Source organism: Aotus nancymaae, unplaced genomic scaffold, assembly GCF_030222135.1.
Source record: "Aotus nancymaae isolate 86718 unplaced genomic scaffold, 86718_ANA_hifiasm-v0.15.2.pri h1tg000014l, whole genome shotgun sequence".
Classification (NCBI taxonomy): Eukaryota; Metazoa; Chordata; class Mammalia; order Primates; family Aotidae; genus Aotus; species Aotus nancymaae.
In genome coordinates, this window is record NW_026988425.1 from 88,003,037 (window position 1) to 88,028,536 (window position 25,500).

Sequence of the window (25,500 nt, forward strand, 5' to 3'; positions counted from 1 at the left end):
AGACTATCTACGTGCACAGTGTTCTTGGATTCCAGAAGAGGGAACGATGATTTTTAGTCAAAAGACCATGAGAGGAAAGAGAAAATAAAGGGGAAAGAGTCTGTAAATCAGGCCTTGAACAAGGAGGAATTTCAAAGTAAAACAAAGGAGAAGAAAAGCCATCTCAGGAGAAAGAAACAAAATGAACACAGACAAAGAAGTGTGAAAGGGCAGGCAAGTGGTCCAGCGTGGATCAGGCACTGTGTGTAACCTCCAGGGGTGGCATTCATATTGCGCAGTGTGTAACACCAACAATCATCCATAGCAATCCTGGTTGAAGGGAGTGGTTAGGGCCCACAAAAGAAAGAAACGAGAAGCACAAGTGCCTTAAATGGGAAATGGAAAAAAGGAATATGAAATGAAAAAGATTATTATTTTTTAAATATATTTTATTGCACTTTAGGTTCTGGGGTACATGTGCAGAACATGCAGTATTGTTGCATAGGTACATACATAGCAATGTGGTTTGCTGCCTCCATCTCCATCACCTATATCTGGCATTTCTCCCCATGCTATCCCTCCCCAACTCCCTACCCCCCACTGTCCCTCCCCTAGTCCCCCGCAACAGACCCCATTGTATGATGCTCCTCTCCCTGTGTCCACGTGTTCTCATTGTTCAACACCCGCCTATAAGTGAGAACATGCAGTGTTTGATTTCCTGTTCTTGTGTCAGTTTGCTGAGAATGATGGTTTCCAGATTCATCCATGTCCCTACAAAGGACACAAACTCATCGTTTTTTATGGCTGCATAGACAATTATTAAACCCTAAGCATTATTCAGTTAGCTGGAGCTAGCATTTCAATATGAAATTTCAAAATTATATGAACTGTTTGTAGTCAGTGAATGACAGCAGCACGTGTCTTTATTTATAGCGGCGGGGTTAAACATAGACACAGTTTTAAGTCAGTGTATTTCACGTAACATTCCTTAATGTCTTGAGAAGAACGTGGAAACAAATTGGACAAGAATCACTGAGTCATCTATAGGTATTTTTTTATTAGAAAAGAAATTAAGTGTTCTCACTAGGGACTGAAGAAGGGAATTAACAATCTTACAATTCTAGAACAGCCAAACTTCATAATCATAATAAGGGAGTCTTCAGTTTACAAAGTGTGTGGGGCTCTTTCACACATGTACTCTTGGGGTAGGGAGCTGTAAATTTTCTCAAATGTTTTACATTTTTGCTTTAATTTTTGCTGGTACTCTAAATCAAATAGATACACAGTGTTCAGGATTGTCTGGATGGCCAGCTTAAATAACAGCGTGTTCCACATGCTCACAGCTTCTGTGCTTGTGCCTCTGATCCATGTGACACCAAGACCAACTATGCTTAACTTTTCATGTGATTTCTCCAATTGGGTCCTAAGATCATTTCCTATGAGATCTGTGAGAGGACAAGCTGGAGAACACTGGTTCAGGGCAGTGACTCTCAAGGTAGGATGGGATGGGGTGGGGTTGAGTGGAGAGTTGCATGTAGTTTGAATGAACACATTCAAAATACTCTCTGATTTCATAACACAAACTCCATAAAGTCAAGCAGTGAAATGATTTCAGCTAATGGGCAGTAGCAGAAAACCAACTATGGATTCCTCATTGTGGAGAAAGAGTCTGGATAAACATAGCTGAAAAACACTGGTTTAGAGGTAGAGGCATGCTGACACATGGAGAACAGTAAGAAATATGTGCCAGGCTGGGCGCGGTGGCTCACGCCTGTAATCCCATCACTTTGGGAGGCTGAGGCGGGCGGATCACAAGGTCAGGAAATCAAGACCATCCTGGCCAACATGGTGAAACCCTGTTTCTACTAAAATACAAAAAAATTAGCCAGGCATGGTGGCACGCACCTGTAGTCCCAGCTACTCAGGAGGCTGAGGCAGAGGAACCACTTAAACCTGGGCGGCGGAGGATACCATGAGCAGAGATTGTGCCACTGCACTACAGCCTGGGTGACAGAGCAAGACTCCATCTCAAAAAAAAAAAAAGAAAGAAAGAAATTCATGCCCAAGAGAAAGAACAATTGAGGGTCAGTGAACGAATCCTAGCCCAGAACTTGTCACAGTCTTCTGAAAACTAAAGAGCACATCTAGAAGAAAACAAAGATGGCCTGTCAATCATCTTGGCACTGTGGTTAAGAGCAAGTTGATCCACTTTTAAATACTGAGCCGAAAGAAGAAAAAAGCTGTTTGTGCTCCCAAATTCATCCACCAGGAAATGCTGTCATCATTTGCAATGCCATCCAGCTCTTGAGGAGGGACGTCAGCGTGGGACCTGCTCTGCCAGGAAACAAAGAATGGAATATCTCCTTGTAAGGCAAAATCCTTCCTTTCGCTCATTACCAGAACACTTACTCCTGCCATTTAAACACACACTGTTGCAGATGGCCTTGAGATGCAGCTGTCAGTAAAATACTGACTGCATAGAACGCTGAAGGAAAAGGCCAAATGCAAGTAAGGAGACTTTCTGAATATGGGGAACTCTAATAATGCCCACACCAAAATAGAAGCAGTCGGAGAAATGACATTACCCATCTTCTTCCATTCTTAATCTAACCCTAAATTGCTAAACATGTCCCAGAATAGGAAACCTTTGGTAACACCATTAATTGGTCTTGAGGACTTTTAGTACTGGTGGTAAGGCCAGGAAGTGAATTCAGACAGACATAGGGTTCACCTGCTGTGATGATGTTGTAGAATTATGAGAAGATTTATAGCATTGACTATTTCATTTCAGGGAACTCAGTTGTATTTTTTCAGACCTTTTTCTTCCTTCTATTGCTATGCAGAGTAACCATCACAAATTACGTATACTCATTGACCAAGAGATGAGTTATTGATTAGCAGGCAATAGATATCACTCCAAGAACATTTTGGTTAAAGAATCATTCATTTCTCCCTCAACTAAAGCAGCATTTGCATCTCTCTGTATACAGGTCTCTGAATCAGCCTGCTTGGGGGCTAGCTAGCGCTAGCTGTGCCGGGGATCTGGGGGATGGAGGAGCTCAGATTCCAAAACCATCATGATTCCCTTCTAAAATGTTCATTACCCCGTGGTTTTCTACGGAGCCAAAGATCTTTAGGTTACTGATTTTAGAAAACTTTTGTTTTGGCTTTTGGGAAGCCAATTAAACAGAGTTGATTTGTCAGGTGAACACAGGTAAAGCCAAAATGACATCAGTTTCACACTGCATTTAGAATAAATCCAAATTGCTTACCACGGACTGGGTGCTCTGGCCCCTGCCCACATTTCCCACTATTCTTCCTTCTCACTGCACTTCACTCACTCTATTCCTGCTTTCTTTCTGTTCCACAAACATCCCTTACCTGTTGCCACCTCAGAGCCTTTGCACTTGCTATTTCCTCTGCCTGAAAAGCTCTTCTGCTTCATCTCTACATGGAGGTTTCCTTGTCAACTAGGTCTCAGCTCAACCCTTCCTGAGAAAGGCCCTTCCTTACCACGTTAGCTCAATTTTCTCCCCATCCCCTGACATCTTCTATTCTGTTCTATTTCAGGATTTACTTGTTTTTGATCTGTCTACTGCTCTAGAATATAAGTTCCAGGTTATCATTTTACGCATCATTATATTCCCATGCGTCTGGCACATGCTTAATAAATATTTGCTAAATGAAGGTTGAGTGAAAGGATTTCTCCCATTGACACAATCTCTTTGTAAAGTGTGAAATCCATAAGTAATTGACATCGCGGTTCCTCAACCCACTGCAAATCATTCTTTCCCTAGCTAGAATGCTGTCCTACAGTGTAACAAACCATGGCAGAAGAATTCCACAGTCTCCCATGTTCCCGGCCCAGCAGCTCACCTGCCACTCACCTGTGGTTACTGCAGAGCTCCAATCTGCTTTAGCCGCGTCAGCAGCTCCCCGCTCTGTTGCATACTGACTAGATCACTGCATCCGCCTATGCAATCCTTACCGATAAAGACTCGAGGCACCTAAAAAAGCACACGACCCAGGACATTACTAGAAGATTAGAAAGAACATTTCTATCCTTCACTAAATGTTTCCTGTGATTCCAAACTTTTCATATCACTTTACAACCTGCTCATGTATATGCTTACAGGGCAGGACTTCCTTACTGTTATAAGAGGTAACATTATTAACTCAAGAATGCTTTTAAGACAGAAGAGTTTTCAAGTTGAGTATGCTATGCATGAGCTTGTCCAACTTGTCAAAGGGATCTAAAAATTTCACTCTACAGAAACATGTTTCAGAGGGAGAATTTTGATTGGCTGGAATCAGACCACCCAGATTGACCTCTGCTTTCTCTGCATCAGAGACCACACCTAAGATTGTAAACTGGGCCACAGTAATCAGGAAGGAGTGAATTCATTTCTAAATACAGCTGGAAAAGTAATTGCATTAGGTCTCTGATTTTTCAGTTCCATGGTTTATTAAATACTATTATCTCTCTGTGTTGTTAAAACACAGGTGAGGGCCAGGCACCGTGGCTCATGACTGTAATCCTAACACTTTGGGAGGCTGAGGTTGAGAGGGTCACTTGAGCCCAGAACTTCAAGTCCAGCCTAGGCAACATAATGAGACCCTGTCTCTAATACAAAAATTAGCCAGACGTGGTGGTGCATGCCTGTAGTCTCAGCTACTCAGAAAGCTGAAGTGGAAGGATTGCTTTGACTCAGGAGGTCGAGGCTGCAGTAAGCTGTGATGGTGCCATTGTATTCACACCTGGGTGATAGAGCAAAACAAACAAAACACGGGTGAGCCCTGTCCTCAACCAGGTGGGTGTAGTGGTCTTTCAGTCTCCTTTTATCACTGGTTCATCATAAGATGGTTAAGTCACCCTGGATGTGGGTGAGTCACCCACGCCAAGCCATAGTCATGACACTTGCTGAATAGGCTCCTCTCTAGTACAAGCTTCCTCCCTGCTGCTAGGAGCAGACACATTTCAGAATTCCAGAGGGCTTTTAGACTCTTGAGGGAGGAGGAAATCCCCTCAACATGGCTGAATTTCCAGGCCAAGGGTGTTCCACCAAGGCTGCCTGGCAGTGACGAGACAAGCACCATGGAGGTCACCACGTCATCAGAGCCAGCGGGCCTCCCCCTGAGTGCCAGGAACACACTGAAGGGAAGGGAGAGGTGGAGGCAGAAATCAGTGAGACTATTTTTTAAAGCTTTGGGCTCTTCTCAGAGAGCATAATAATTTGAGCAAATTGTCCAAAGAGTGAGACAGATGAGAAAAGGAGCTTAATTACTGTGGATAAGTTTTTACAGTACTTTTATTACAAAGGGGGTCTGGGCAGAGGTAGGCTTTAAAAGTAAAGTCTAAAAATTAAAAATAAGTCTTGCACATTTCTGTGGCTATTTCCTGTGCTCTAACAGGATAACCAAGGCTTTGAAAACCCACAGCCCTGGAGCTGCCCCCCCAGCCTCCTGAGACGGCCCTGAAATGTGACCAGGCTGCCCCCAGAATGGAGTTTTGTGCTCAGTGTCTGGCAAAGAAGCGAAAGGCTCCTTTACCCTCAGACCCATCCTTTAGTCTGGACAACCGCAAAACTGCCTTAAATCGTATCAGTGAATGGCACCCCTAAAGACAGCTGAACTGCAGGCTGTCCAGGACAGTGTGGGAGGCTGTGGCAGTGAAACAGAAGCATGTAAGAGGCACTGTTGATTCAGCTGAGCAAAGAAGAGGAAATACCCTGTGCTGCCTCTCCTCCGTCCCTTCCCGTCCCAGCCTGCTTAGAGGAACTCGAGAGTCCACTAATAGCAAGGAGAGGAAAGAAGTGCCACCCCCAAAACCAATTTGGTAATCCCGTGGCTCTTCCTTTCCTGGAGTAGGTTTCCCCAGCCTCAGCCAGGTGGCATCTCCTGCACATTAGAGTTACTCAAATGCAACTACTCAAAGCGATTTCTCAACACTCCCTGGCAAAAGTCACCTTCATTTGTCACCTGAATAGCTGCTATAGCCTCCCAACGTCTCCTAGCTTCAACCTTTACCCTTGCCTACTGTCTCTTCTCCCCACGGCTGCCTAGTGACCCTTTCAAAGCAGAGTCAGGTCAAGTGACTCCTCCGCTGAGCACCCACCAGGGGCATCTCATCTCACACCGAGTACCAGTCACAGTTCTTCCAAGCTCCGGTTAGTGCTCAGATCTCACCTCCACTAACTCTCCTACTGGCTCACGGTGCCTCAGCCATTCTGATGCATACCGGCCTCCTTACTGTTCCAAAAAGACCTTTGCATTCACTCTACTCGTATCGTAAATTGTGTATGCTCATCTCCCTCAGCTCCTGTAGATATTTGCTTGAATCTTCCCTTCTCAGTGAGACCCAAAGGCTCCATCTAAAACTGGGTCCTGCTGCCTCCTCCCTACCTTATTTTCCTACTTTTCCTCATAGCACATGCCATTCCCACCTCCCAACGTACTGTATCATTATTATTCAGCTGCGCAAATCATCTGTATTATTATTGTATTTGTCTCCCCCACTAGAATATAGGTTCAACAAAGGCAGAAGGTTTTTTTCCATGGGAGAAAAGGTAGACTTTTTCCCCCACTGTCCAGAAAAGTGCCTGGTACATAGTAGATGCTTAAAAATATTTGTTGCATCCAACAAAATCATCATTCAAATGTGAAGGAGAAATACTTTCTAAGATCATCAAGTTTTGCTTATCTTAGAAAGTATTTCTAAGATAGTACAAATTATTTGCTCAGCTGAATACTAATAATAATAAAGTTGGGAGGTGGTATTGCCTTGCAAGAAATGCGCAAAGAAGTTCTTCAGAGAGAAGGGAAATGATGGAGGTCAGAAACTCAAATCTACGTAAAGAAAAGTGCATTAGCAGAGAAGGAAATGAAGGCACTAATTTAGGAGCTGTGATTATAGCAAAACAAAAACAGGCTTCACCAAGTGCATGGCTTGAAGGCATTAACTTTCCATAATCATCTCCTGCTGATTACCTATTAGATACAGCTACTTTATGGAATAATTAATACCGCAGGAGCTTTCAGATGCTTTGAATACAAACCCTTCACTGTTGGGGATCAAACATACAACTTTAAAGGTTTGTTCTTCCCCTAGGAGGAATGCATTCGGGATTCAAGAATCTGTGAAAAATATTTTTTAAAAGATTAAGAACAGACTTGTTGAGGTGGATCACATATATAATCCCAGCAGTTTGGAAGGCTGAGGTGGGAGGATAGCTTGAGGCCAGGAGTTCAAGATCAGCCTGGACAACATAATAAGACCCCCATCTGTACAAAATCTTTAAAAATTTGCTGGGTATGATGGCTTATACCTGTAGTCCCAGCCACAGGAGGCTGAGGGTCACTTGAGCCCAGGAGTTTGAGGCTGCAGTCAGCTATTGTTGCACTGCACTCCAGCCTGGGTGGCAAAACAAGACTCTCTCTCTTAAAAACACAAATTTAAAAGATCAGGGGAGATATCCAAGATGGCTGACCACTAGCAGCTCGGGATTGTAGCTCTCAGTGAAAGTAAAGAGAACGAGAGGACACCACACTTTCAGACGAATTTTTGTTGCTCATGGACCAGGAGATTCCCAGCGGAGGAGCCCCACGGGTTGCCAGCGTGACTCTTGTGGCCAATGCGGTGGTTTTGCCGGTGCCTCGGCGCGGCAGTTCTTGGTGCAGAGTGAGCGGGACTGGGTCCCCTTTTTGCTGATGTTGTTTGGAGCTCCAGGAAGACAGAGTCGCCTATTCAGCTGATTGAAGGACGGACTCAAGAAGCGAGCTAGACCAGAGATTCCCGGGCAAAAAAGCACCATCAATCTTAACACCGCTGTTTTGGCCGGCGCAGTGGATTGCTCAGATTTTGGCGCTGGGAATCAACAAGTTGGACGTCCACTCAGAGACCTAATTTGAAAGTCGGTAATCACAAAGATGACAGGTGGATAAATTTACAATGATGGGAAGAAACCAGCGTAAAAAGGCTGAGAATACTCAAAATCAGAATGCCTCTCCCTCTACAGGGGATCACAGTTCCTCATCAGCAATGGAACAAGGCCTGATGGAGAACGAGTGCGTTCCATTAACAGAATTAGGCTTCAGAAGGTGGATGATAAGAAACTTCTATGAATTAAAAGAACTTGTTCTAACCCAATGCAAAGAAACTAAGAGCTTTGAAAAAAGGTTTGATGAAATCCTAACGAGAACAGACAATTTAGAGAGGAATATAAGTGAATTAATGGAGCTGAAAACACAACACGAGAACTTCGTAAAGTATGCACAAGTTTTAACAGTTGAATTGATCAAGCAGAAGAAAGGATATCAGAGGTTGAAGACCAACTTAATGAAATAAAACGAGAAGTCAAGATTAGAGAAAAAAGGATAAAAAGGAATGAGCAAAGTCTCCAAGAAATATGGGACTATGTGAAAAGACCTAATCTATGTTTGATAGGTGTACCTGAATGTGACGAAGAGAATGAATCCAAGTTGGGAAATACTCTTCAGGATATTATTCAGGAAAACTTTCCCAACCTAGTAAGGCAGGACAATATTCAACTCCAGGTAATACAGAGAACACCACAAAGACATTCCTCAAGAAGACCAACTCCAAGGCACATAATCATCAGATTCATTAGGGTTGAAATGAAGGAGAAAATACTAAGAGCAGCCAGAGAGAAAGGTCAAGTTACCCACAAAGGGAAGCCTATCAGACTAACAGCAGATCTCTCAGCAGAAACCCTACGAGCCAGAAAAGAGTGGGGGCCAACATTCAACATCCTTAAAGAAAAGAACTTTCAACCCAGAATTTCATATCCAGCCAAACTAAGCTTCACAAGCGAAGGAAAAGTAAAATCTTTTGTGAACAAGCAAGTACTTAAGAGATTTCACCATTACCAGGCCTGCTTTACAAGAGCTTCTGAAAGAAGCACTACACATATAAAGGAACAACCAGTATCAGCCTTTCCAAAAATATATCAAAAAGTAAACAGCATTAACATAATGAAGAACTTACATCAACTAATGGGCAAAATAGCCAGCTAGCATCAAATGGCAGTATTAAACTCATATATATTATTAACTGGATAAAAAGCCAAAACCCATCTGTATGCTGTATCCAGACCCATCTCACATGCAACAATACACAAAGACTCAAAACAAAGGGACAGAGGAAGATTCACCAACCAAATGGAGAGCAAAAATAAATAAATAAAAAGCAGGAGTTGCAATTCTCACCTCTGATAAAATAGACTTTAAAGCAACAAAGATCAAAAGAGGCAAAGAAGGACATTACATAATGGTGAAAGGATCAATGCAACAAGAAGAGCTAACGATTCTAAATATATATGCACCCAATACAGGAGCACCCAGATACATAAGCAATATTAGACTGATCAACAAGATAGAAAATTAACAAGGACATCCAGGACTTGAACTCAGACCCGGAACAAGTAAACTTAATAAATATTTATAGAACTCTCCACTTCAAATACACAAAACACACATTCTTATCAGTACCATATCACACCTATTCCAAAAGTGACTACATAATTGGAAGTAAATCACTCCTCAATAATTGCATAGTATTTCATAGGTTTAAATGAAATATTGGTTGGCTGCTTGTTTGTTATTTTCTTCCCTTATTCCTTCCTGTCTCCATTGTTAAGCACAATTATTGGCATAAAAGAGGTTTTCAATTCCTATTTTTAGACTGCATTCTAGCCTGGGCAATAAAGCAATAATCCCATTCTCTCTTCCTCTTTCTCTTCCTTTTTCTTCCTCTTCTTCATTCTTTTTTTTTCTTTCTCTCTTTCTTTCTTTTTTTTTCTTCTAAAAAAATAAAAGATCACTAGAAGAAATATTGTTGCTTCATAAAGAAATGAAAAAACAATTGTTGGTCAGGCGCGGTGGCTCACGCCTGCACTTTGGAAGGCCGAAATGGGAGGTGGGTGAATCACCTGAAGTCAGGAGTTCGAGACCGGCTTGGCCAACATAGTGAAACTCCATCTCTAATAAAAATACAAAAATTAGCTGGGCATGGTGGCGGGCGCCTGTAATCCCAACTACTTCTTGATTGCTTGAACCTGGGAGGTGGAGGCTACAGTGAGCAGAGACCACACCACTGCACTCCAGCCTGGAAGACAAGAGCGAAACTCCATCTCAAAAAAAAAACAATTGTTAAATGAACACATGAAGAGGTTTGCTTTACCTGCTGGAGAATAGATGCTGTTGGGCTGAGAACAATAATCTCAAATTTTGTTACACATTGGAATCCCCTAGGGATCTTTCCAAATAGTAATGCTAGCCAGGTGTGGTGGTTCACACGCCTGTTATCCCAGCACTTTCTGAAGCTGAAATGGGTTGATCACTTGAGGCCAGGAGTTCCAGCCGAGCCTGGCCAACATGGTGAAACCCCATGTCTACTAAAAATTAGCTGAGCATGGTGGCATGTGCCTGTAATCCCAGCTACTCGGGAAGCTGAGGCAGGAGAATCACTTGAACCTAGGAAGCAGAGGTTGCAGCGAGCCAGGATTGCGCCATTGCCCTCCAGTCTGGGCGACAAGAGTGAAACTCTTTCGGGAGAGAGATCCAAGATGGCTGATCACTAGCAGCTCGGGCTCCTAGCTCCCAGTGAAAGCGCAGAGAACGAGAGGACGCCACACTTTCAGACGAATATTTGTTGCTCACGAACCAGGAGATTCCCAGCAGAGAAGCCCCACGTGTCCCCAGGGTGACTCTTGTGGCCAGTGCGGCGGTTTTGCTGGTGCCTTAGCGCGCCAGTTTTTGGTGCAGAGTCTGGAGATTCCCGGGCAGAAAAGCACCATCCATCTTAACACCGCTGTTTTGGCCGGCGCAGTGGATTGCTCAGATTTTGGGGCTGGGAATCAACAAGTTGGACGTCTCCTCAGAGACCTAGTTAGAAAGTCGGTAATTACAAAGACAACAGACAGATAAATATATAATGAAGGGAAGAAATCAGCGTAAAAAGGCAGAGACTACTCAAAATCAGAATGCCTCTCCCTCTACAGGGGATCGCAATTCCTCATCAGTAACGGAACAAGGCTTAATAGATTATGAGTGTGTTCCAATAACAGAAGCAGGTTTCAAAACGTGGGTGATAAGAAACTTCTGTGAATTAAAAGAACTTGTCCTAACCCAATGCAAAGAAACTAAGAACCTTGAAAAAAGGTTTGACGAAATGTTAACGAGAATGGACAATTTAGAGAGGAATATAAGTGAATTGATGGAGCTGAAAAACACAACACGAGAACTTCGCGAAGCATGCACAAGTTTAAACAGTCAAATTGATCAAGTAGAAGAAAGGACATCAGAAGTCGAGAACCAGCTCAGTGAAATGAAACGAGAAGACAAGATTGGAGAAAAAAGGATGAAAAGGAATGAGCAAAGTCTCCAGGAAATATGGGACTATGTGAAAAGACCTAATTTACGTTTGATAGGTGTACCTGAATGTGACGAAGAGAATGAATCCAAGTTGGAAAATACTCTTCAGGATATCATTCAGGAAAACTTTCCCAACCTGGCAAGGCAGGGTAATATTCAACTCCAGGTAATACAGAGAACACCACAGAGATATTCTTCAAGAAGACCAACCCCAAGGCACATAATTGCCAGATTTATTAGGGTTGAAATGAAGGAGAAAATACTAAGGGCCGCCAGAGAGAAAGGTCAGGTTACCCATAAAGGGAAACCTATCAGGCTTACAGCAGATCTCTCAACAGAAACCCTACAAGCCAGAAAAGAGTGGGGACCAATATTTAACATCCTTAAAGAAAAGAACTTGCAACCCAGAATTTCCTATCCAGCCAAACTAAGCTTTATAATCAAAGGAAAAATTAAATCCTTTGCGAACAAACAAGTACTTAGAGAGTTCACCACCACCAGGCCTGCTTTACAAGAGCTTCTGAAAGAAGCACTATACATATAAAGGAACAACCAATATCAGCCTTTCCAAAAATATATCAAAAAGAAAAGAACATTAACACAATCAAAAATTTACACTAACTAATGGGCAAAACAGCCAGCTAGCATCAAATGCCAGTATTAAAGTTATATATATTCTAATTGGATAAAAAGCCAAAACCCATTGGTATGCTGCATCCAGACCCATCTCATATGCAAGGATACACAAAGACTCAAAACAAAGAGAAGGAGGAAAATTTATCAACCAATCAGAGAGTAAAAATAAACAAATAAATAAAAAGCAGGAGATGCAATTCTTGCCTCTGATAAAGTAGACTTTAAAGCAACAAAGATCAAAAGAGGGAAAGAAGGACATTACATAATGGCAAAAGGATCAACGTAACAAGAAGAGCTAACGATTTTATAGATCAACGAGACAGAAAATTAACAAGGACATCCAGGACTTGAACTCAGACCCGGAACAAGTAAACTTAATAAACATTTATAGAACTCTCCACTTCAAATACATAAAACATACATTACCACCTCACACCTATTCCATAAGTGACTACATAATTGGAAGTAAATCACTCCTCAGTAATCGCATAGCATTTCATAGGTTTAAATGAAATATTGGTTGGCTGCTCGTTTGTTGTTTTCTTCCCTTATTCCTTCCTGTTTATATCAAGTATAATTATTGGTATAAAAGAGGTTTTCAATACCCATTACTAAACTGCATTCTAGCCTGGGCAAGAAAGCAATACTCCCATTCTCTCTCTCTCTTTCTCTTCCTTTTTCCTCCTCTTCTTTATTCTTTTTCTTTCTTTCTTTCTTTCAAAAAAAAAAAAAGAGTGAAACTCTGTCTCAAAAAAAAAAAAAAAAAAAAAAAACCGAATGCTTGGCTTCCACCTCTGATACTGTGATTTAGTTATCGAGGGGCATAACTTGGGCATAAGGATTGTTTTAAAAGCACTCTGGGTGATCCTAATGTGCAGCAAAGTTTGGCTAAAAGGTCCTCAGGGTAGCAGCCACAGTAGGGCCCATAGTAGTGTTTGCACTGCCCTTTACATCTCTCAGGGCCTCGGCATCCTATGCAGCTAGCTGTCCCACTAGGTAGCAAGAGCCTCAGCACACAGCAACAGAGTAACACACTAAGCCCCTTTGCACCAAAATGCTGACTTCTTATTAGAGAGAAGGGGAGAAACAACCTCCCATGCTTTATACTCAGCACCCAGAGACAAGCTTGTAAGTCAAACTAAAACTGAAATAGGATGTGTGCTCGGGCCAACACTATGCCGTAGAATGTGTATCCTAAAAGGGAACTTAGCTGAGCTGGTGGGACAGTTCTCACCCACCTTGCAGCAGAACTGATACAGGTGATGTGGTAGGCATCCCTCCTGAAGCCCAGGACTCGAAGCCAAGGATGCTGAGGACAGGGAAGTCTTTTCAGATGGAGGAGAACAATTTTTAGAGAGTCCCACAGTCTATTCGTAGCCAATCGGACTTTGAGGTCACCTAATCTGGTCTTGCAGCTGGGATCTTTGAGGACTACCCAGGTGCTGACTTGCCCAGGATCACACAGCCAGCCATTATAAGAGCCAGGTCAGAACTCCAGCCAAGGTGGGACCTGGAAACATCCCTAATTAATTTAGAACAAGGGGCAGATAATGGTGTATTGGTATTCGATTTTTCCCGTGGGAGGAATTAGATAAGGAAGAATTAGCAAATTAGAAAAAGAAAGCCTAGAGAAAAGAATGAAGAACATGATTCTCTTGTTAAATTAATATCACACCCGGCCCTCCCCAGGTGTGATGTGTTAATTTAACAAAAACATGATTCTCTTGTTAAATTAACAAACATCATCCCAGCTTCCACTTACAGCCCTGTCCGCTGAAAACTGTCATTTCCTAGCAGTGCTTAAAACAAAGACGCTAGGTAACTCCCCAGGGACTCCGCGGCAAGCTGCTGGGCCCACTTACCCCGCCGCATAGCAGACATCAGCTGTACTCCCTCTTCTGCTCTGAAAGGACCTTTGGCTGCAGTGCCGCCGCTCATTCAAGTGACGGAGATCCTCTCTAAGGCGCCCTCCCCCTCCCTCCTCCCCCTCCCGCATAGCCCTCTGGATGCCTTGAAGGACGGAGCCCCAGCCTTATCCTAAAGAAGGGCACCGCTCTGACAAGGCAATCCGGGAGCCTTTCCCTAGCCATTTAAAATGAAACTCACCGTTCTTGCTCCCGTGAGCTGTAGCAGATAATCCTGAATCTCGTTAGTGTGGTTGGTGGCTGTGATATCGACAAATTCCAGAAGCCCTTGTTTGATGGGCAATTGACTGAGGATCTCTTGGGCCTTCCTGCAGTATGGGCAGGTGGGCTTGATGAACACAACCACCTTCCCAGGCTGGATTTTGCAGTTGACAAACTCTTGAGCCATGCCGACCGGCTGCGGTCTCCCGAGAAAAACGCTCAGTAGCAGGTATTGCTTGGGATATTGAGCCCTGACCCAGCCAGCTGGCTCCTATTAAATAAGGAACCTCCCTGGAGGCGGAGTTTGCCTGGTAGCTTGCTCGAGTTTTAAAGGGACAGCTTCAAAGACAGTTCCATCTGGTATACTTCACTAGTTAGCGATGCCTAGGAATGCAATACTTACTATTTAATCATTGGTAGCTATAAAAAACACTCTGGGGGGCGGGCGCAGTGGCTCATGCCTGTAATCCCAGCACTTTGGGAGGCCGAGGTGGGCGGATCACAAGGTCAGAAGTTCGAGACCAGCCTGGTCAATATGGTGAAACCCCGTCTCTACTAAAAATACGAAAAAATTAGCCGGTTATGGTGGCACAAGCCTGTGATCCCAGCCACTCGGGAGGCTGAGGCAGGAGAATTGCTTGAACCTGGGAGGCATAGGTTGCACGAGCCAAGATCACATCACTGCACTCCAGCCTGGGTGACAGAGTGAGATTCTGTCTCAAAAAAAACGAAAATAAATAAATAAATAAATAAAAGAAAGAAAAAGATTGGTAGTGCCTGCCCATTGGCAATTAAGTCACCTCTGGGGAAGCATAAAGTGTGTACTCAGGCAGGGGCTGAGGAGGCAGTGAGCTCTTAAAGCAAATTCTTGTTTTCCTTCTAGGAGATACAGTTGTATTTTAAAATGTAAACAAAATCACTTAAGGAACAGAACACTTTGAAATCTCTTTGGAGGGAGTGAAATTGACACTGTGACTTTGCACTCCTTATGAAGGTTGCCCTCAGGGTGTTTTGCCAGGACTGTATGGTGGGTGATTATTGTTGTGATCTTTTTAATGGAATTCATTCTCAGTATTTAGAAATCTGGAGGTCTTACCAAACAACTGGACTTGCAACTTACCTCTGAAAAGTCAAGCTGGGCAATACAGAGCTTGCACCCTTTAGTGGCAGCTGCTGGGGCTGACAGCTGTTGTCCCCTCTGGATAGGGCAAGTTGTGGCTTTGGTTTGCCACAGGTCCCAATGAACAGGCCCATGCCTTTGAGACACCAGCTTCACCGCATAACCATTTGAGCTGGTGACCCTTGAACAGCAGTTTAGTATGGAGGCAAATTCTAGCACAATCCCTGATAAGAAACTGCAGATGAAATGCGAATCTTTTTTTGTGGTTGACCCTCTGTTTTTACTGTTCGTGAGTGGAAGGGACTCTCATTGTTACTAAAATTAAAATGGCAATATGAGAAAGTCAGATTCTGAGTCACCAAGAGGGACCTAAGTGACGGCTCAGTCCGGAGAAAGGCTGTGGCAGGGCTGGAAGGCCACTCGGAGGCTCAGGGCTCTGGACTTCCCACTTTCCTCCAGAGTAGGCTCCACCACCCAGTCTGAGCCTCCTCTTTTTCCTTCTTTTCACTCAGGACCCTGTGTTCAGGCTTTTTCCAGAGGCCCCCGCCAGGGGTCTAGGGTCTCTTTCAGGGCCCTCAGGGCTGCTGCCTTGTTTTCCTCAGCCTGAGGTTTATCAGCACGACTTGTACCTGCTACTCCCTCTGAGCCTTTCTCTTTTCCGTATCTGTTGCTGGCTCCTCCCTTCCTGCTGCCTCTTCCTCAGCCTGCCACTGTGTTCAAGTTAAAAGCCACCTCCACCACCACTTTCTATTTCCTGCTTTCCTGCCTCTGCCCTTTCATGAAATTTACTGTCTGTACTTTTCTCACCTTCCATTCTCTCATTTCGTAGCAATCTGACCTTGTCAGCCATTCTGCTGAAACTCTTTGGCTGACACCAATCATGTTGCCAAATCTTCATTTAGCTAGGTATCCTGACCTTTTGCAAATTAGTCACCTGCTCCAAATCTGGGGCAGAGGCTGGGATCCAGGGAGACTATTGTCTGCCTCTCACTCAGTCCCAGGGACTGCCTGGTGTCTGAAACCTTAGGACAGACAGCCAGAAGGCACGAACTAAAGAAGGCCTTTTTTTGTGAGGCACCATGTGGGACATGGGAGACAAAGAGATGGCAAAGAGGGAGTGTCCTCTCATTTCTCAGAAAATGCTATGGCTTCAACTCAGTGGAAAATGACAAGCATAGAAGTTTCTGCTGCATTGCACAGCAGTTACTGAAACCCAGCATGGACCTCAGGGCCTCTCAATGGGAAGCTGCCATGGGGGCTGCAGATGCCTCAAGCGCTGGGGATAGAAAGAGGGTGTATGTGCGGAATAGCACATGTGGACTCTCCTTTGGCTTGTGTGAGACACCCCCAGGTGCTCCCAGAAAATACTCCTTGGAGGGTGGGAAGTAAGGGCATTTTTTAGGGGAGACTCAGTCCTGCTGAGCAGATGGCTGGCAACATGCTACAGAAATATGTGCGGTTACTGTTAATGTGATCTCATTTGTACTCACAGGCTGATGAGGGCTGCAAAAAATGTGGCCACAAATGAACATTCTTCAGGTTTTTTCTTTACTTGCCCCCTGTGCAGGGTTTGACCTTGTGGATCACTGCAGGCCTCTGGAAGTCTCCATTTCCGGTTGCCTATTGTAGCATGATCTTTTTGCTCTTTCTATCTGGATATTGTCTGTTTCTTTGTTAAGAATTCTGCTTACAAGTATGGTCTATCTTGGGGCTTGATCTTCTCACTGTGTACACACCCACTCCTTGAAAGGGCATAGCTTTCTCACTGTGTACACACCCACTCCTTGAAAGGGCATAGCCACGCATGGCTCCAAAGGTCACCTTTTTACTGAGGAGTATCACATTTTTTCCCTTACCTGGAACTCTCTCCTAAGGCTCAGTGATGGGTATCTCATGCTGAAAAGATCCACTTAGGGATTCCTTAGGCCTCTCAGCCTCCAGGGAACCAAAACTGAATCTCCCCCGAAGCCACACTCTTTCCTCCATGCTGCTCATGGAGCCTGCACGCACCTTCATCTACCTTGTTGGCCAGGGTAGAAACCTGGCAGGCATGTGTGCTGCCCTCTGCTTCCACCTACACAGAGTGGCCAAACCCTACCAAGTTTGCCCCCGAGTGCCACCCTGGTCTGAACACCTGACTGCCCCGGCTGGTCCAGCCCTCATTAGTTCTTCATTCGCTCTTGTAGCACCTCCCCCCTGGCCTCATGCTGCTGCTGGTGCGATCTTTAAAAACACAGAACCTATCTTGTTCCCTCTTAAAACCAGTCCATGTTTCCCCAGGACAAAATCCAGATTTCCTTATGGGGATGTGGCCCTGTGAGATGGGTCCTCCCTGCCTTGTTCACCACACCCCAGCCTCCCCCCAACATTTTGACAGAGGCAAGAGACAGCCAAGGGTCCCTGGTGAAACCCCGCCCCCAAGTCTAAAACAGACAAAGGCTGAAAAACTGGACTGCTGTCCCAGCACCTTGGGAGGCCGAGGCGGGTGGATCACCTGAAGTCACTTGACCAACATGGTGAAACCCCATCTCTACTAAAAATACAAAAAAATTAGCCGGGTGTGGTAGCAGGTGCCTGTAATCTCAGCTACTTGGGAGGCTGAGGCAGGAGAATCTCTTGAACCTGGGAGGCAGAAGTTGCAGTGAGCTGAGATTGTGCCATTGCACTCCAGCCTAGCAACAAGAGTGAAATTGTCTCAAAAACAAAACAAAACAAAAACAAAAAACTGGACAGCTGGTTCCAGATGAAGCCCGCCTTTTCCCGACTGATTCTTTCTTAATAATGCCCACCTGTGCACCAGGAGGATGGCATGGGGCCTCGGGATGGACGTTAGCTCGTCTTGCAGTGGGAGGAGCCTGGCCCCTCCTGTTCTTGTGTGCTGACCTGGGACTCTATCTGTGAGGCCGGAAACCTGCTAGCAGGACTCTCTCTCGCTTTGCTTAGTTCTTTTTCTTTTTCCTTTTCATCCAAGAAATTCTATTTTCCTCACCCTTCTATGTGTCTGCGAGCCTAATCATTCCTGGTCATGTGACAAGAGCCCAGTTTTACCTGAACTAAGGGGAACGTTCTGCAGCAATATCTCCTTTGCTCCAGCTTGGACTCTGAGCTATATCCTCGTTGCCGCCACTCACAGCTTCCCGACTTTGGACCCGCCGCTCACTGTGCCCAGGGTGCCCTTCCTCTTGTTCCTGTGTGGCTGACTCCTGCTGGCCCAAAGTGACCCAGATCAGGAGGGTGTGTTAGCACCTCGAGGAGGTACCCCAGCACACACAGCTCTTTCCCCTATGGGATTGGGTGCCCCTCTGTGGAGCTCGAATGTCATACCACGCCCCTACTCATCACATGTCATTGTTCCTTTGTATTAATTTTCTGTCATCTGCAGTGAGTTCCTTGAGGGCAGGGAAAGGGCTTTTATCTCTGCATTACCAGAGCTTGGCAGATACACACTGGTCCTTATCTACCCATCCAACCAACAAACGTGTATTAATCAACTACTCTCAGCCAGATGCAAACATCCATTATACAGCCCAGGTCTGAGGAGTTTATAGTCTAGTGGGCAATATAAACATGGAAAGTGGACATGAGAAGTGTTAGAAAGTATTCTAGGCAACAGAAGTGTGTATGGGCATTCAGTTAACCAAAGGGAGTAGTCACTCTCACCTGGAGCGTGGCTGGGGAAAGGGCCATAGTGAAGGAGAACTGGGCTGAATCTTGAGGGATAGGAGAAGCTTGTGAGTACATAAGGAAGGGAAGGCACTGTAGGCAGAGGAGGTGGGAAGAGGAAGAACAGCATAAACAGTGATCAGCCTTGACCGTGGATAGAGCATTGGGAGTTTGAGTGGGGAGAGGAGAGAGAGACAGCTGGGGACCAGGCCAGAGAATAGGGGGGCCTTTACCACACTGCAGAGGGAGGACTTCACACACAGGCACCAAGGAGCTGGAACAGGTATACTTTACCCATGGAGAGATTTGTAGTCAAACGTTTGATGTATTAATGACTGTGTCACATCTCCCAAGTCACACAATGAGTTCCTAAATGCAGTTTGATCACAGAAGGGCTCTAATGAGTGGCAGAAATGCTTTGGGGCTGGCAAACCTGTCAGGGTTCCTCTGTGGTCACCCTGGGGCCAGTCCTGACTGCTGCAGCCATTCGTGGAGCTATGCCCTTTGAAGGAGTGGGTGTATACCCAGTGAGAAGATCAAGCCCGAAGAAGACCATACGTGCAAGCAAAATTATTAACAAAGAGACTGAGATAATATCCAGATAGAAAGAGCAAAAAGATCATGCTACGATGGGCATTGGGAAATGGCTTGAAGTGGTATGAAGGGGCGGCTCAGGGGGTGGTGGGGTGCCACTGCTCCAGCTGCCTTCAAGGCTGCTACAGTAAGCACGGCTGCCCACGTGGCCCTTTAGATGTGCTGCTTGGGCTCAGGTGAGGGAGCCTTGGTACGAGCAGCCCTTTTCAACCTCAGATGATGAAGGTTCTTGTTTGGGGCTGTGCCTTGTTTCCAGAGTCTAGTTCTTTAGGAAGCTCTCTGTCACTCTCTCCAGATCTGACTGTGGGGTGCACTGAGTCTGGCTCTAACTGCAGTCTCTCCGGACAGACGGTTCCTTGCCTTCTACCTCTATGCAGAGCTGTGCCATACTGAACTCGGTAACACTGACAGCTACCATTTACTGTGTACCTACTGTGTGCTGACAGCTACCATTTACTGTGTACCTACTGTGTGCTGACAGCTACCATTTACTGTGTACCTACTGTGTGCTGACAGCTACCACTTTCTGTGTACCTACTGTGTGCTGGGCTCAGTGCTAATCCCTATCATGATCTCTAATCATCACAGCACCCTTGAAACGTTGATATTTTGGATCCCACGCTGACTAGAAGAATAAGGAAAGTCTTCCTAACTTGAGGGACTTGAAGTTCGACCCCAAAGTCAGGAGTCTGGGCTGCTTCCCTGCAGGCTCTGCCATACATTTGGAAAGTCTCTTGTTGCCCCATCTCCGCGCACAACCATGTCTGGAGGAAGTGGGAAATCATTATTCTAAAGTTTGCCCACAGCAAACCTCACCTTGTGTTATTGGTTAAATTGCATCACAGGCTCATTCCTGACCCAGAGACTAGGAAAAGGAATGGAATAACCACCACTTTTTGGGAAAATGAGGCCCATTGCTGGACTGGAGATGGTTTGACTTCTAAAGGGAGATCTCCGATGGGGAGGAGTAGTTTCCTTAGCAAACAGGAATTCCCTAGGAAGGAGGAAGAGAAAAACGGACGTGGGGTAGGCAACCAGCAGTGCTCATCCTAGCACAAACTTCTTAGAACCAGTCAGTCACCAGTGAGAACTTTATCTTGCTTAGACAGACACAGCTGAAAACACTGAAATAAAAGGTGGGGCTTGTGCTGCTGAAAAGAAGGTTTTTATCTACTTCAGGCCTAAACGTTTTTCAACCAGGTTATCAAAATGATATTTATTTAACAAATAAATATCCTCTTACGGGAGACATCAATACCTGCCATTTGCAGGTAAGAAAAGAGTCCTAGGAAGGTTAGGGGACTCTGTCCTAGGCTTTCCAGCAAGGAAGCGGCAGATGTGGGGTCCAAAGCAGACGCTCTCTCTGCTGTTCTACAGAGCAAATTCCAAGGTCTTAAAGGGAGGATAACAGAAGGCTGAAAGGGGTTCCGAAGGTCATCTACTCCCTTGTGAGCTCACCTCCATGCCAGGGCAGTTTCCCAATGAGTGCTCATCCAGCCTCCCCTTGAGCCCCTCCATGGGACAGGCAGGAATTCACATCTATGAAAAGAATTCTGAGTATCCCCCATGGAGCGGGAGCCCACTCCTCAGGGAAACTGAGTTTCTGCACCCAAGGCACACACAACTTTCAAGTAAGAGGGAACATGTCATAGTGTCATTCAGGATCTCAGATCCAGCATCAGGGAGAAGCGGCACCCACCTGTGTGCAAAGACATCATATGAGATAGAATCACAGCCCTGCTTGGGAGAAAGAAAAGAGTGGTCCCAAACAGAAGTGAATTTAAATTTATGTTGCAAGGCTTTTCTGAAAACACACCTGAGCACATTTCTGTTGGAAATGTATTTGCGATGTTTCTACCAGCTGGTAGTCTGAGCACCAGCTCCATTCTAAGCTAGGTTTACTCCTCACAGATGACAGAGGCTCAGCAAAGCTTAACTAGACCTGTCATAAACTCGCTCCACAGCTAAAGTGAGACATTTCTGTTATCATCTTATTCCTAGTCTAACTTTTATGTGTATAATTCTTTTTGTCTATACACGTCCAACCCCCAATCTATGAACTGCATATCTTTTTGTTGTAAATAAAAAAAAAAACATTGACAAGTGTTTAAATACTCCTTGAAGGGGTAGTAATTTAGAAACATATCAATATAATAAAATAATTTAAAATGTTTTTTAAAGAGACAGAATTAAGTCAACTGATATGAAATAATCTCTAAGATATGTTATCAAGATGCAGCACAGTGCCATCAGGATGCTACTTATGTGAAAAAATGGTATATTGAGTGGGACTTTCTTGTTTGTTAGAGTCGAATTGGAAGGGCAAAGCTGAGAACAATGAAGGATAAATGATGTACCTTGTATAGAAAGCCACCAACAACAGTCCAGAATTCCTTTCTAGGGCTTTCTTAAAGATGAAACAACTGACCTTATAGCTATCAGCACACACTCCCCACCTTCCCACCCTAGTTGGTCTGGTAAGAAGTGTTAGAGTTTTTCCTTTTATTCCCTCACCCCACAAGCCAAATGAAATGGGCCCCAAGAGAAACATCATTAAAGATTGGCGTTTACTTGCAACAAGAGGAGGCTGGTGCCTCATTTACCAGTTGGTCAGCTGCTTAGGTATAGTTGATGCATTGATCCGCCCTGTGCCTGCTGAGCAGGTGCAAAGAGCCTTGGGAGAAATGACAGAGTCTGGCTTGAAAGGGACTTGTGAGTCTCCCATGGGAAGTGGACACCATGGAAGGTGACAGTCTTGAGTTGCCTTGTTTTCTGTCACTAGGCATAGAGACCCCAGCATAAGAGGCTGTGGGGTGTACACAGAGGCAGAAACTGAAGGGGCTGGAAGAGGCGAACCTGCAGCTGGATCTGCCACATTGGGGAAGCTGTGTGTGTGAGAGAGCCTCTCTGAAGAACTTACCTGCAAGCCTCAAAGTGCCTGTTTTAGGGTACCAGCCATTCAGATGGTTAGTGTTGGCCAGTGAGGCCATGACCATTCACAGAGAAAGGACCATAACATGGGAAGTTCAGTAAGGAGATAGTTACCCTTCCTCTCCATGGCCTCTCCCAGTCCCCAGCTTTGATAAAGGAGGGACACAGCTGTCATTGAACCTGATCATGACCACCCTACTCCAAGAGGAAAAGTGGGGGGATAGGAGTAAAAGACAGATATGCCCCCTGCCCACTGCAGGTGCTCCCGGGTCATAATGGGGGGTGGGTGGTTTGAGTAGATATAAGACTGAAATTTTATATGAAAATTAGCTGGGTGTGGTGGTGCGCACCTGTAGTCCCAGCTACTCAGGAGGCCAAGGCAGGAGAATTGCTTGAACCCAGGAGGCAGAGATTGCAGTAAGCTGAGATTGTGCCACTGCACTCCAGCCTGGCAATAGAGCGAGACCATCTAAAAAAAAAAAAAAAAAAAATTTGAAATTTTAAACTAGATTACCAGAACTTTTAACAGCTAAAAATGAGAAGCTATGGACCCCTTCATTGTCTGCCTCCCTCATAGAGATGGGAGACTGGACAGAGCACAGTTGTAAGCTGTGATCAGTTAAAAATAAAAACCTACACATTTTAGGTTAGTTTCCCACAGCTCCATATATGTGGATATGGGCACACTATCTCTGGAAGGATAGAGAAAAAATGAGGAAATGGCTCTTGAAGAATGACTTGCAGACTGACCCCAGGCAGGTATACTTCCTGCATACCTTTTGTGCTGGTTTGTGTTTGCTTGTTATCTTGTACAAATAAGGACACAAAATAGGCAGAAGGCATGCTAAAGCAGCGAGAGGGAACGGGAGCGGGGTGAGGGTGCGATGGAAGAATGGAGACAGGACCCTTATATCAGAAAAAAATCAACCAAGGCTGGGTGCAGTGGCTCATGCCTGTAATCCCAGCACTTTGGGAGGCTGAGGCTGGCGGATCACCTGAGGTTAGGAGTTCGAGACCAGCCTGGCCAGCATGGTGAAACCTTGTCTCCACCAAAAATACAAAAATTAGCCGGGTGTGGTAGCAGACACCTGTAATCCCAGTTGCTCAGGAAGCTGAGGCAGGAAAATTGCTTGAACCGGGAGGCGGAGGTTGCAGTGAGCTGAGATGGTGCCATTACACTCCAGCCTGGGCAACAGGGTGAGACTCCGGTTCAAAAGAAACAAAAGAAAGAAAGAAAAAATCAACCAAATTTACTTCTTTAAGATAATAGGTTCACAATGAGGTGCAAAATTCCAATCTAATATTTGGCCCAGAAGGAGTGGGTGCAGGGGCGATGGGAACTACTCTGCACTCGGTTTGGTCCTGAGGGGCAGAGGAAGTGAGGATGAATGAGGGCACCCACAGACAAGCTGCATGCTAGAATTGGCCCATCCAGGTGGCAGGAGGCAGAAGAGAAACTGAGAGGAACACAGCCCCCCACCTGCCTGTCCTCTGCTAAAGGAGTCTCTCACTCATGTCCTGGGTCATGAGAACATTCCAGAAAGTGGAACCTGACCCTAGCCTTCCGCACCAGACCTCCTGCAAAGGCTTGTAAAGGAAAACTCACCTCATTCAAGGATGAGTAGTCAGAAAGTGCCATCACGAGATCTGTGTACAGATAATAACAGAGGAAAGGGGTCTGGGACAAGGGGAGAAGAAACATCACCATAGTATTACAGATGCATGTACAGGATCCTCCCTGCAGTGAGCTTATAATTATGATAAGAATAGTCACCTTAAAACTTGAGAACGGCCTAAATATCCACGAATAAGGAACTAATTATACAAGTCACGGTACATCTGTATAACTAGCTCTTTTGAAGCATGTTTTGTGTAATATTTGTACAGGATAACAAGTTAACAAAAAACAGCACAAAAGGTATGCAGGAAGTATACCTGGCCTGGGTCAGTCTGCACGTCATTCCTTAAGAGGCTTTTCCTCATTTCTTCTGTATCCTTCCAGAGGTAGTCTGCCCATATCCACAAAATCATGAGTCCTGTCTGTACATGCTACTATGGAAAGATATTCAAGATATATAACTTTAAGTGATTTATTAAATAGGCAACATATGAACATAGTACAAAATTCCAAAAATACAAAAGGGTATACAGTGCAGATGAAGTTGCTCTTTTTTTTAACCACAAATATGTTTATTCCTCTAGAAACAGTATACTATCTTTTCAATTTTCAAAATGTTACTATCAATTATCTGCAGATTACTTTCATTAAGCTGATTTTTAAAAATCTCAGAGCAGAGCATTTCACCAGCACCATCATCAAGCAAGCTACAAATCTATCCTGTACCAGAGTAAGGAGACACTTAAGATCAAGCCAAGAGAAGAGCTTTCAGTGTTGTTTACAGAAGGGGCACTCACATTCATTTATCACACATTTCAGGGCCTCATATCCCCCTTTTACATTATCTAACTCCTAGCCCAGTTTCTTTTTATAGTCTGAAAACAAGGAATCATCCAAGAGAGATATTCCTTCAGACCGCTGTTGAAAATGGATCAGACATGGAGATCCCCCAGATCCCTGTTCTCAAGTGTTAATAATATTTTATATTAGCACGTAGAATACCCTAAGATATATTGTTATGTTCTAAAGAGTCTGTGTTTCCCCCTTCTCAATGATGTCTTCAGTTTCTTCTGAGGCCTTTCCTGTAGAGTCAATTGGTTCTATGGCTTTTAACTTCTCTTGATACTCCAGTGGCAAACCATTTCCTTTTGCACCCATGCAAATTATCTTTTTATACTGTGCAGATGGAGGAACACTTTCGTAATTTGTCATCAGATAATTTCGACAGGTTATTTCTCTTCCTTCTTGAGTTGAAACTTTAACTTCTATTACAACATATGTTCCACTTTTAACCCCTTCTTGCCTGCACACGGGCCAGACAGAAGAACGCCACCAAGGGCTTTCCAAGGTGGATTTTCTCCATTAGTAGGTTCCTGCCGTAGGCGAAGTACAGAAAACTGTCCTCATCCGGGTCGGACGTCCTTGCAGCCCGAGTTCGCCAT

General features: G+C 44.7%; 1 protein-coding gene and 1 pseudogene across 2 annotated transcripts; both read right to left on the reverse strand.

Annotated features, from left to right (window-relative positions):
• Window positions 1-1,016: 1,016 nt before the first annotated feature.
• Window positions 1,017-14,417, reverse strand: GLRX (glutaredoxin). 2 transcript variants are annotated; one of them, XM_012477585.2, is made up of 3 exons: window positions 14,113-14,417; window positions 3,867-3,986; window positions 1,017-2,308 (listed from the first exon to the last, which is right to left on the reverse strand). In XM_012477585.2, the coding sequence occupies exons 1-2, from the start codon at window positions 14,317-14,319 to the stop codon at window positions 3,873-3,875; spliced, it is 321 nt and encodes a 106-aa protein (XP_012333008.2). In that variant the 5' UTR covers window positions 14,320-14,417; the 3' UTR covers window positions 1,017-2,308; window positions 3,867-3,872. The 2 variants fall into 2 exon arrangements, with proteins under 2 accessions (XP_012333008.2, XP_012333007.2); XM_012477584.2 differs by having other exon boundaries at window positions 1,017-2,313.
• A 9,830-nt stretch (window positions 14,418-24,247) lies between these two features.
• On the reverse strand, window positions 24,248-25,500 carry LOC110567116 (gamma-glutamylcyclotransferase-like; annotated as a pseudogene).

What these genes read in the sequence shown, in the direction of transcription:
- GLRX (XM_012477585.2), bottom strand. Translation starts at nt 14,319, where the DNA reads ATGGCTCAAGAGTTTGTCAACTGCAAAATCCAGCCTGGGAAGGTGGTT. An exon ending in AGCTCACGGGAGCAAGAACG is followed by an intron (nt 3,987 to 14,112) that starts GTGAGTTTCATT and finishes GTGCTTTTTTAG; the next exon opens with GTGCCTCGAGTCTTTATCGG.